Source organism: Lacerta agilis, chromosome 2 (genome assembly GCF_009819535.1).
Source record: "Lacerta agilis isolate rLacAgi1 chromosome 2, rLacAgi1.pri, whole genome shotgun sequence".
Lineage (NCBI taxonomy): Eukaryota > Metazoa > Chordata > Lepidosauria > Squamata > Lacertidae > Lacerta > Lacerta agilis.
The window spans coordinates 83,439,645-83,450,870 of NC_046313.1; the positions used below are offsets into that span (position 1 = coordinate 83,439,645).

General features: G+C 44.6%; 1 protein-coding gene across 3 annotated transcripts in view; it reads right to left on the reverse strand.

The window, feature by feature from the left end:
* Nucleotides 1-10,558, reverse strand: part of SLC41A3 (solute carrier family 41 member 3) — a 43,937-nt gene extending 33,379 nt beyond the window's left edge. Inside the window, exons 1-2 of one of the 3 annotated variants that reach the window (XM_033141074.1) lie at nt 10,227-10,558; nt 4,376-4,690 (exon numbers count right to left, since the gene is read on the reverse strand). In XM_033141074.1, coding sequence (XP_032996965.1) covers nt 4,376-4,666 — 291 coding nt within the window. In that variant the 5' untranslated portion in view covers nt 4,667-4,690; nt 10,227-10,558. Of the gene's footprint in view, nt 1-4,375; nt 4,691-6,563; nt 6,743-10,226 lie in introns of those variants that run through there. The other 2 variants (XM_033141075.1, XM_033141077.1) reach the window with 2 other exon arrangements.
* Between the last annotated feature and the right edge of the window lie 668 nt (nt 10,559-11,226).

Consider the following 11,226-nt stretch of genomic DNA (forward strand, 5'->3'; position numbering starts at 1 on the left):
CGCCGCAAACCCGGAAGTGGCTTTTTGGTTTGCGAACTTTTTTTGGAAGTCGAACTTTCTGCAGCCAATCAGAAGGTGCGCTTTGGTTTCCAAACTTTTTAGAAGTCGAACGGACTTCCAGAATGGATTCCGTTCAACTTCCGAGGTATGACTGTACTTAGAAAACATTTTTTTAAAAATCTGTCTAGTGGAAACAGAATAAAACAATTAGATTAAAACACACACAGATTATTTCTCTCAAATCCCAACTCTACAATTCTATGAAATGGTGTGAGAGGCTTATTTAAAACAACTTTTAAAAAAGGGTGGGGAAAAATAGCTTTTTGGCACCATAAAAAGGACACCAGGCAAGCCTTTTGTGAGGGGGAGGGGCAATTCGGCAGCCAGGATGCCACTTGCCTTGCTGTATGTGCAAAATACACATACATTTTTGTTGTTGTTGTTGTTCAGTCGTTCAGTCGTGTCCGACTCTTCGTGACCCCATGGACCAGAGCACGCCAGGCACGCCTATCCTTCACTGCCTCCCGCAGTCTGGCCAAACTCATGTTAGTAGCTTCAAGAACACTGTCCAACCATCTCATCCTCTGTCGTCCCCTTCTCCTTGTGCCCTCCATCTTTCCCAGCATCAGGGTCTTTTCTAGGGATTCTTCTCTTCTCATGAGGTGGCCAAAGTACTGGAGCCTCAACTTCAGGATCTGTCCTTCTAGTGAGTACTCAGGGCTGATTTCTTTGAGAATGGATAGGTTTGATCTTCTTGCAGTCCATGGGACTCTCAAGAGTCTCCTCCAGCACCATAATTCAAAAGCATCAATTCTACGGCGATCAGCCTTCTTTATGGTCCAGCTCTCACTTCCGTACATTACTACTGGGAAAACCATAGCCTTAACTATACGGACCTTTGTCGGCAAGGTGATGTCTTTGCTTTTTAAGATGCTGTCTAGGTTTGTCATTGCTTTTCTCCCAAGAAGCAGGCGTCTTCTAATTTCGTGACTGCTGTCACCATCTGCAGTGATCATGGAACCCAAAAAAGTGAAATCTCTCACTGCCTCCATTTCTTCCCCTTCTATTTGCCAGGAGGTGATGGGACCAGTGGCCATGATCTTAGTTTTTTTGATGTTGAGCTTCAGACCATATTTTGCGCTCTCCTCTTTCACCCTCATTAAAAGGTTCTTTAATTCTTCCTCACTTTCTGCCATCAAGGTAGTATCATCAGCATATCTGAGGTTGTTGATATTTTTTCCGGCAATCTTAATTCCGGTTGGGGATTCATCCAGTCCAGCCTTTCGCATGATGAATTCTGCATATAAGTTAAATAAGCAGGGGGACAATATACAGCCTTGTCGTACTCCTTTCCCAATTTTGAACCATTCAGTTGTTCCATATCCAGTTCTAACTGTAGCTTCTTGTCCCACATAGAGATTTCTCAGGAGGCAAATGAGGTGATCCGGCACTCCCATTTCTTTAAGAACTTGCCATAGTTTGCTGTGGTCGACACAGTCAAATGCTTTTGCATAATCAATGAAGCATACATAAAAATATATTAAAGGCAGGCCATGTTACAGAAACATCTCCAAAATGGCAGGGTGGTGACTCCAGCTCCCAAACCTCGCTGCCACTCGTTTACTTTATCAACCAATTTCCCCCATCCTTCATGCTGAATCTTACAACCTGTGCTGAGAGTTAAAAGAGCAGGGCCTCCTTGTAGCCCATTTCCCACAGAGGTGATGGGGCTCCAAAATGGCGTTCGATCTCTGCCATTTCCCACCACCTGCTCTCTCTGCTGCTTTCCCTCTCACACACAGCGATTCCATGGCGCAGGGAGCAGTTCCAGTTCCTACTGGGATGCGGTAGCAAGCATGGCCTTCAGTAAGGTTCAACAGTCTTGGGTGAATGAGTTTATTGCTCTGCATCTCCGTCCATTATTAAGTAAGCACCATAAAAAAGCCTACGGGCAACAAATCAATATTCAGAAAGCGCCAGTTAACTCGGGAGACCTGAGACTGTACAATTTCTTCCTTCCTTTATTACACAGTTAAGGTGTCTCCAGCCAAGAGGCCTGCATCTGCCAGCACAGAAATAAATCAGCTTATGTATCTGTGCCCACTTGAGAACAGGAGGTAAACAAGACACCTACACACAACACAAATGAATAAGAAATGCCATCAAAACCAAAATAACAATCCAAGTCAGCCAGTCAAGGATTAAGTGCTTTCAAACAAAGCTAGCTAGCTAGCTAACTAACTAGACAAACATAACTAGACAAAGATAGCTAGCTAACTGGACAAACAGATATAGTTCATGGTCTCCGATACTCATTTTTTATATTAATAATTATCTATTGACCTTGTTAGTTGCTCGTTATGCAGAAAGGCATCCAAGTGACTTCAACAACATATTTAAGAGCATAAACGAAGGTAAAAATCCAACATGTAGGATTTCTATTGCACTTCTATTGCACATTGTGAAACAGTCTCCCTCGGGAAATTGTGGACTCTCCTTCCTTGGAGGTGTTTAAGCAGAGGTTGGATGGCCATCTGCCATGGATGCTTCAGTTGAGATTCCTGCCTTGCAGGGGGCTGGACTAGAAGATCCAACTCTATGATTCTATACTTCCAAAGCACTTCACAGTTATCGTCAATTAGGAATTAAAAAGAGAGATGGGCAAAGTTGACTGAACTTGCATAAAACTTCCCCACAGCTAAATCAAGAGGACTTTGCTAGACGCAATGGCTATATGACAGAACAGACGTAGAGAACCTTTTTCAGGCATTACCTCAGTGGAAAGATGTGTGTCCTGGGTTTAGAGCAGGCATAGGCAAATTCGGCCCTCCAGATGTTTTGGGACTGCAACTTCCATGATCCCTAGCTAACAGGACCAGTGGTCAGGGATGATGGGAATTGTAGTCCCAAAACATCTGGAGGCCCGAGTTTGCCTATGCCTGGTTTAGAGCCATGAATGAAAAATTGGAAGTCCTTGGGGAATTCAGGTAATCAAACAGAAAGGTTGCAAGGACTCAGGCCAGGACAAAAATAAACAAATTTTTCCTCTATTTTTGTTGCTTAAAGTATGAAACAAATTCCAGTTGCAATGATTTTTAACTCCAGGACAAGGCCCTGTTTAGTTAATTCTTCATCAGCTGTCGTTTCTTAGTTTTATGGTCAAAGTGTACCGAGTGTGTGATTCTTAATAGCGTGTACAGTATGTCTTTCATTACCTAGTACTGTACAATAAAATGAGTTATGGAACACGGTGTCAATTTGAAATAGGTGGGACCTCTAACCTTATGGGACCTAACTGATTTGCTAAATATCCAGGAGAAATATTAACTTCAGCTCTGTTAAAGTGGTCAGGAAATGCAGGAAAGGTTCTCTGTGCCGCCGCCCCCCCCCCTTGTTGTTTCAGTGTCATCCTCCTATCTGATAGATAAGGGGCAGCATGACCTGGTGCCTTGCTAGTTAAATAAATCAGGCAGTGGGAGAAAAGGATCGCAGTCCTTAAAAAAGCACCCATTAGGAAGTACTTATTCAAATTCTAGTTTTAACTTACAGAATATACAGAAAAAGTTAATAAAAATAAAGCAGAGGGTTGAGTCACCTGTCTCTAGTAAAAAAAACCAACAACAATTCACACTTGATTTAGTACTTTTAAAACCTTGTTTGTTTAAGACTGTAATCCAATGTCGACACATCTAATTGACATCAGTAGGACAAACCTCTGAGTTTAGGACTGCAATTCTGTTCTTGATTTTCTTGTTTCATCTTTTTGCAAAACGCTTTGTTGTTGTTGTTTACAATCAAGCAGTGTATAAAATTTTGAAATAATGAAATAAATAAATAAGAGTTTGTGTTTAAGACTATTTATTTCAGACATTATCTACAGCTATTGCACAAAGCAAGATTAAAGCAATAAATACGTAACATTAACAACTAGCAGCGATAGGAATAGAGAATAGCAGAATCTGTAGGTGCTATACAGTATACAGAAGCCATCTCTAAACATTCCTAGGCCAGGAAGGGACACAGTGACACAGTGTTCTAATTCTTGAATCAACTAAGGAACTTAGACACCCTAGAAAAATACCAGTACACCCCTACTCCAGGCATATTTACTAACCTCAACAGACTTGCAGGGCTTACATAACCTCCCATATAAAGTGTTTGCAGAAATTCAGCCTTAGTCTTGAAGGAAATACAGGCAAAGGGATTCTGCAACTATGGACAAAAGGTGGGTGTGAATTAGCTACCCAAAACAATATGAGATCTTGGGTTTTAACTGCCCTGGGCTGTCGACAGCTAGCAGAGAAACATCACAGAGCCTGTCCTCTAGTCACAGGACACAAAGAAGCAAATGCACAGAACTTTCTGTTCTTCCTACCTGAACGTAATCCAAGACCATCCCTGCAAGGACCATGCCCATGCCCGCCATCATGTACGGCAGGAGCACCTGTAGGCCAATCCTGATGGCAGACTCCTCCTGAAGCTTTGCCATAGCCACTTTTGCTTCAGCAGGCTGCTTCTGAGGCAGCAGCAAAGAGCCATCCTCTGTCCCCTGGCTGCCAAGTTTGCTCTCTTTGTGCTTAACCTTGCCCTTTGCTTTGTGCCTGGACCGCTCTCCATTGCGAGTTCTGCCTTCCTTTCTCCGCTGCCGAGTTTCTTCACCTTTCATGTTGGCTCTTCCAGTTCAGGAGTCCTTTCGGGAAGGGAGAGATGGAGACCAGACCAGAGAGAAAAAGAAAGAGAGAGAGAGAGAAAGAAAGAAAGAAAGAAAGAAAGAAAGAAAGAAAGAGACAAAGGCAGTAAGAGGGAGCCATTCCACCTTGCCTTTGAGAAGAAAAGTAAATTGGCACTTTTCATTTCTCCGTGTATCCAAAGGAAGGCAACACATTTCACCAGATTCACCCAACTTTGTGCACAGCAGGTGGCCTTTAGAGAATGGACTCAGGGTACACAATGTTGTTATGCTGTAGCTCTCTCAGCCTGAATGGGAGACACTGCCTGAATGGGAGACCTAGAAGCTGCACAGAGCTTCCCCCCCCCAAAGGAAGCATATAAGTGTACTAATTAAATAAAATGCATAGCCCACAGATATCCAGGAACCCTGGTTTGTAAGCTGATCTCTGAACCAGTTCCATAACTGGCTAACACCAGAGAAACAAGCACGTCTGTGGGAATCAATCCACGTGCTGCCCCTTGGGTGTCAACCAGATGAAATTCACTTACAGAGCTATCCTAATCCGCAATCCATGGTGCTGGTGTGGGTAAGGATTTGGCAGAGATGACCCTCCAATGGGCTCTGCTGCTGTGGGGGCACCTGCTGAAAGCACAGCACCTGCTACTAGCAGTGGTGGTCTCACCATCTGCAGCTAGTTTAAGCCCCCCAAATGGGGCATTTCAGGGGTGGAGAGCAGTGACGGGACCACTGGATCCAAAGCTGGTCCAGTTCCTAGAAAAGGGCCCGATCCATGGAGCTGGCCCAGCAAAGTAGATGCAAAAACATGTTGCTCCATGTGCCTTATCTCCATTAGGATAGCCCCCCTATTTCTCTAAGGGCATTTGTTTATGGTTGAAGGAGACAGCTTTGATAACATTTTTCCCAGTAGCTGGTTACTCTGGTGCAGTCACAGTCACAGTTCCTGCTGTTTTTCCTCTCTTCTTCTGTATAGCCACCTTTTTTCACTTCCTCCTGCCCAGAGCATTAGAGAAAACCCAGTTGTTGGCTATGGCAGCTCCTGGTCTCCACACTCTCCTGGTATTAATGCCAGAAGTGAAAAATGGGGGGGATCCATTAAGCACGATTGTTTGAAAAGGGTGATGGTTTCTCCTTCAGTAGGTTTATTATAACCAATGTTTTAATTTCCCTGGGGCTGTTTTGGAATCTGTATTCTTGTTTAAATTTCTGATGTTAACATTTTGATCTTAACGGGGAACTGATGTTGTGATCCGTTAGCCAAATCGAGTTTATTTTCTAAAGCTAGGTGTGGAATTAATTTTCAAAGCAAACAAATTTCTGTGGAACGTAAGCGTTCTTAAGTACAGGATGTACCTTACCTTAGAGAACCTCTGACAAAGCTAATAAATAAAGCGCTCTGGTGCTATTTCTGCTGCTGGATACAACAACGGGGTTGCTTTCATGACCAAAACCAAGTAACATTAATGCCATTCGTGCACCTTCAACTGACAGTGGTGGACCCCAGGTGAGCCAGAGGTGAATGCTGAACTCTGCCCTAGCCTAGGCTTAAGAGCGTCACAGATCCACACCTATCATGTTAATGCAGCAGGACTGTCCTCTTCTGGAGCAAGTCGCTTGGATCACACAGAAAACGCTAGATTATAGTACACTGGGGACGGGGGAACACCATTCCAAATCCTACGATCGGGTAAACAATTGTTTCCCCGAGACAGACGGATTCCAACTCACTCAGTCACTACAATTTTATTTTATTTTTTAATTAAGGGTGTGTGTGTTGAAAAGATGCGAGAAAGCAAAGGTATATAAAGCAACGCTCCCTCCGCCGCCCCTCCATATAAGGCGCGGAGAATCACGCCCCTCGCCAGCAACTTACCGGCGGCCGCCTTTGTCCTTCCCCCGCCGGAGTCTATCGCCCCCTGGGACCCGACAGGGGCATCGCGCGCATCGGGAGCGCATGCGAAGCAGGGCGCGCCGCTCCACCCTCACCTGGAGTGGTCTAAGGGCTTCCTAGCGCGCGGCCCCGGGCATCGCTCGCTCCGCTGGCAGGCAGCGGAGCTTTGGCCAGGCGGCTCCGCGGCGGAAAAGGAAGCGGCCCGCGGAAGGGGGAAGCGGAAAGCCCGCGCAGCGAAGGCGAGGGGCGGGCCCGCTCGGAGGGACGCGCGGACACGGGCGGAGAATGCCGCCCCTTAAGCACATGCCGCCTCAGGACTCTTGCCCCGTGGTTGCCAGCGCACCTCTGCTTGCAGCGCAGAGGGTTTTATATGCTGGAGTGTTTTTAAAGAGAGAGGGGGAGTCGGTTTCCAGGGTTGTCTGGGGAGGCTTATTTCGCCCCCCCCTTAGTTGCTTGGAGCACTCTGCACATGCTCAAGGGGACGCTACTGCCTCGCCTAATGCTGTTGGCAGTGCAGAGAGGCTCAGGGAACGCCAGTGTCCAGCTGGAGAACGACAAGTAGAAATGGTGGGCGCTGCCAGTCACTGCGCATGTTAAAAAAGGTAAAGGCAAAGGACCCCTGGATGGTTAAGTCCAGTCAAAGGCGACTATGGGGTTGTGGCGCTCAACTCTACTTTGCCAGCATTTGCCCACAGGGAGCTTTCCGGGGCACGTGGCCAGCATGACTAAACTGCTTCTGGCGCAACAAAACACCATGACAGAAGCCAGAGCGCATGGAAACGCCGTTTATCTTCCCGCTGCAGCGGTACCTATTTATCTACTTGCACTGGTGTGCTTTCAAACTGCTAGGTTGGCAGGAGCTGGAACAGAGCAACGGGAGCTCACCCCGTCACGGGGATTCGAACTGCCAACCTTCTGATCGGCAAGCCCAAGAGGCTCAGTGGTTTAGACCACAACACCACCTGTTGCAACATGTAGTGGGGGGGGGGGGTTACATGTTTCAGCGTTGATGCTGAGAAAATAGGTTATTTGTGCCCTGCAATGGCCTTCTTAATATGAGCAAAGATGCTTGCACCCACCTCAGAGCTATTGAAATGAGCATCTTTTACCAGCTTCATCTGGTGCCACCGCTACAGCTGTATCTTGACAGCCTGACCACTCTAGTCCATGCATTGCTAGCTTAAGACTGGATCACTGGAATGCGCTCTGTGTGGGGCTGCCCTTGGGCCCTAGCTAGTGCAGAATGCAGCTGCTAAAGTGCCAATAGGGGTAGATTAGCAACAGCATGTGACATCTTTGCTAAACATCTGCACTGGCTTCCCATATCCTAGCAGACCATGCTGTGGAACGCTTGTCCAGCAGAGATTCAGGCATCCTTACTGCTAACTTCCAGGTCTCTCTTGGATATATTTTAATGCCAACAGGCATTTTCAAGAAGAGATAGTCATTTTTTATAATTATTTTGCATTGTTTTATGATATATTGCGCTTTATTGCAGCTGCCTCCCCCCCCCCTGTACACCACCTTAGTCGTTTATCTGAAAAATTAATTAGATTTGCATAGAAATTTCCCCAAATGATTTACCTCAGATGTTTACAGGTACTTCCAGGCAATCCCATGGTATTTGTGTGTTTCTGCTAAATTGAATAGCACACAGTTGGGAGCTACGTGTATAATACATTGAGATTTTGAAATACTGGATGGTAGCCCACACAGAACGATCTGCCAGATACTGTACAAGATTTATTGCTCACATTGCAAATGTATGTTCTGCAAAGGAAAATTAAATAAATAAATAAAAATTTAATCCTGACAACAGCATTGGCTTGTGGTTTGTCTTTGCTGAAATGATATACAGATTTTTGAAACAATAACCTTTCCTTTATTATTATTATTATTATTTTGTCCGTTTATCTCCTAATGCCTTTGGCTTAAAGTTGTAGGGGAGTGGGATTTGCAAATAAATTCTGTACTGTGAACCTCATGGGCTTAATAAACAGGAGAGTAATGGATGTAAAAGTCTGAAACAGTGAAAAAATGGTCTCTTCTGCATCATTAACATTGTGTTCCATATGTGCTAGCACAAAGTTTAAAGGCTTCTTTTTAAAAAAGGAAAGGAAAGGAAATGTACCAAGAGGAAAGTCTGAAAGGATAGGTGGATTAAAAAAAAAAAAAGTATTTGACCACACACTTAATTCCCACTTCATTAATAATGTGTGCTGTCCTGTAACTTTTGTTTTTAATGAGCCATTATAAATACTGGGTAATGCCTGGTGGCCCATTTATTTTCTACAGCAGTGTGTGTGCTGCTTTCTCTGTGCCTCTTTTAATCAATTGTAGGTCTTCCCTTCCATAGTGTGTCGGCAAACATTGTCACCCCAGCACCATAGAATCAACTTTTTCCCCCATAGGATTTAAAACACACACACACACACACACACACACACACACACACACACAAAAGCAGGGCCAATTCCCAAGTTCAAAGGGGCATTTGGGAAATAGCCCTAACTGTCCCATTCTGTCTTGGAGCCCAGCAGCCATGAGTGGCTACAAGCCACCATTTTTTATTTCCCACAGTGCCCTGGGAAATTTAAAATGGCGGCTCATAGCCTAGCTGTCTGCCACCCGGCATAAAATGCTCAATAGCAGCACCAATTTTGTGAGGCCCTTGTGGGATTTTGAGGCTCTGGCAGCTGCCCAAGGATACTGAGTGCTGATTGTGAGCCTGTGACCCATCTGACTAAATACAGTCCACCAGTCATGTATAGCAGATTATAAAAGGAACTTTAACAAACTTTTGCTGCCTGCCCGGGATAGCAAGAATCAGAGAAACAGGTTGCTGTAGGTGGCCAAGGAACTGACAGGAAAATATAATTATGCTGTATTGGAAGGAGATGCAATTCTGTGTCTAACTCCTCAGTAAGGTAGACCAACCACACCAGGAATATTATAATTTCACCCTAAGAGCTTTGCTTTGTGCAATTTTCCCCTTCCGGTGAGAGTATCGTATTTAATAGTAATGTTGGTTGTTATTGAAATCCTAGTATGGCATATATTGGAAGCATGTTAAAAAGATGAGATAATATTTCATAAATTACAATTGTGCAACCTAGGAAGTATTCTCAAAGGATCTTTTTGATCTATTTGGCCCTAGAATATGGTTTAAATAGGATCTATGTAATAGCTATTTCAAAACCCCGAATTGCATTTGTACACAAGGAAAACCTTTTGCAGTAGTCTGAGTGAATGGGAAATTGTATTTAGAACCAGTAAACACATGCATCGTTTGCACAAGAAAGGGAAATGATTGATCTATCCCGTACTAACTCATTTGTATATCCCTTGATTAGAAGGAAGTACATATACTTATCCCCTTTTATTATTGCCTGTTTGGCATTAAAATTACTAATCACAACAGCTAAGAAGGAGGAACATTCTGTCAGCCATTCTCATGTTAAATTGATTGGAACTCTTTATGTTCTTTAAAGTTTTCAGCCCTGTTTAGGGAAGTTTAATATTTGTTGGAAGCTGCCCAGAGTGGCCGGGGAGACCCAGCCAGATGGGTGGGATATAAACAATAAATTATTATTATTATTATTATTATTATTATTATTATTATTATTCAGGATTTAGAACCCTTACCTCCAGGTCACAGCTGGAACAACTGCCTGTTTCACAGAAGCTCAGTTCAGGAAATAAGGTGGTTAGGCAAGAAGCTTCTTAATGCCAGAAACGGTGCTTCACGTGGTCCTGTAAGGCTAAGGCTTCAACTCCACAGCTACAAAAGAGTTGCAAGATTTTGCAAGTGGCAGTAACTGAACCCTGCAGCTGCTGTGTCCCAGAGCTGTGCATCGTTTCAGGGTGTCATTTTGAAACCAGCCAGGCTTAAATTTCAGCTCGCTTGGCAAAATTGTGTGTCTTCGCATCTTCACAAGTGGCGCTCCCTGCTACGTGATCTGCGGCAAGGAAAGCTTTATTTTTCCATCAGAGGAATCGCTGGACCACAGTGGTTGTGCGTTGCTTCACCTTGCTTTCGTGAGTTATTATGAGAGCAGGCTTAGATGAGAGAGAGGAGTGTGTTGGCTTTGTTAAAAATAGTGGCCTCGCCAAGATGGTTTTAGACTTGTTATGACTTATGCTATCAGTTTTCAACTGAGCTTCAAAAAGCAAATGAGAAGTGCCTTGAGAAATGCGGCGGGGGGGGGGGCAAACTTGAGACCCATAGCTAATTATGTAAGTACAGCACTAACTTGATGCATCCTCAGTTAACAATGATGCATTATTAGTTGGAGAGGGCCTTGCAGGCGAGTAGCAGTGGTGGCACTGCTTATCAACTTCCTCTGTGTCCAGAGCAGCTGGACTACTGCAATGCGCTCTACATGGGGCTACCTTTGAAGGTAACCCGGAAACAACAACTAATCCAGAATGCGGCAGCAAGACTGGTGACTGGGAGTGGCCACCAAGACCATATAACACCGGTCTTGAAAGACCTACATTGGCTCCCAGTACGTTTCCAAGCACAATTCAAAAGTGTTGGTGCTGACCTTTAAAGCCCTAAACGGCCTTGACCTAGTATACCTGAAGGAGCGTCTCCACCCCCATTGTTCAGCCCGGACACTGAGGTCCAGCATGAGGGCCTTCT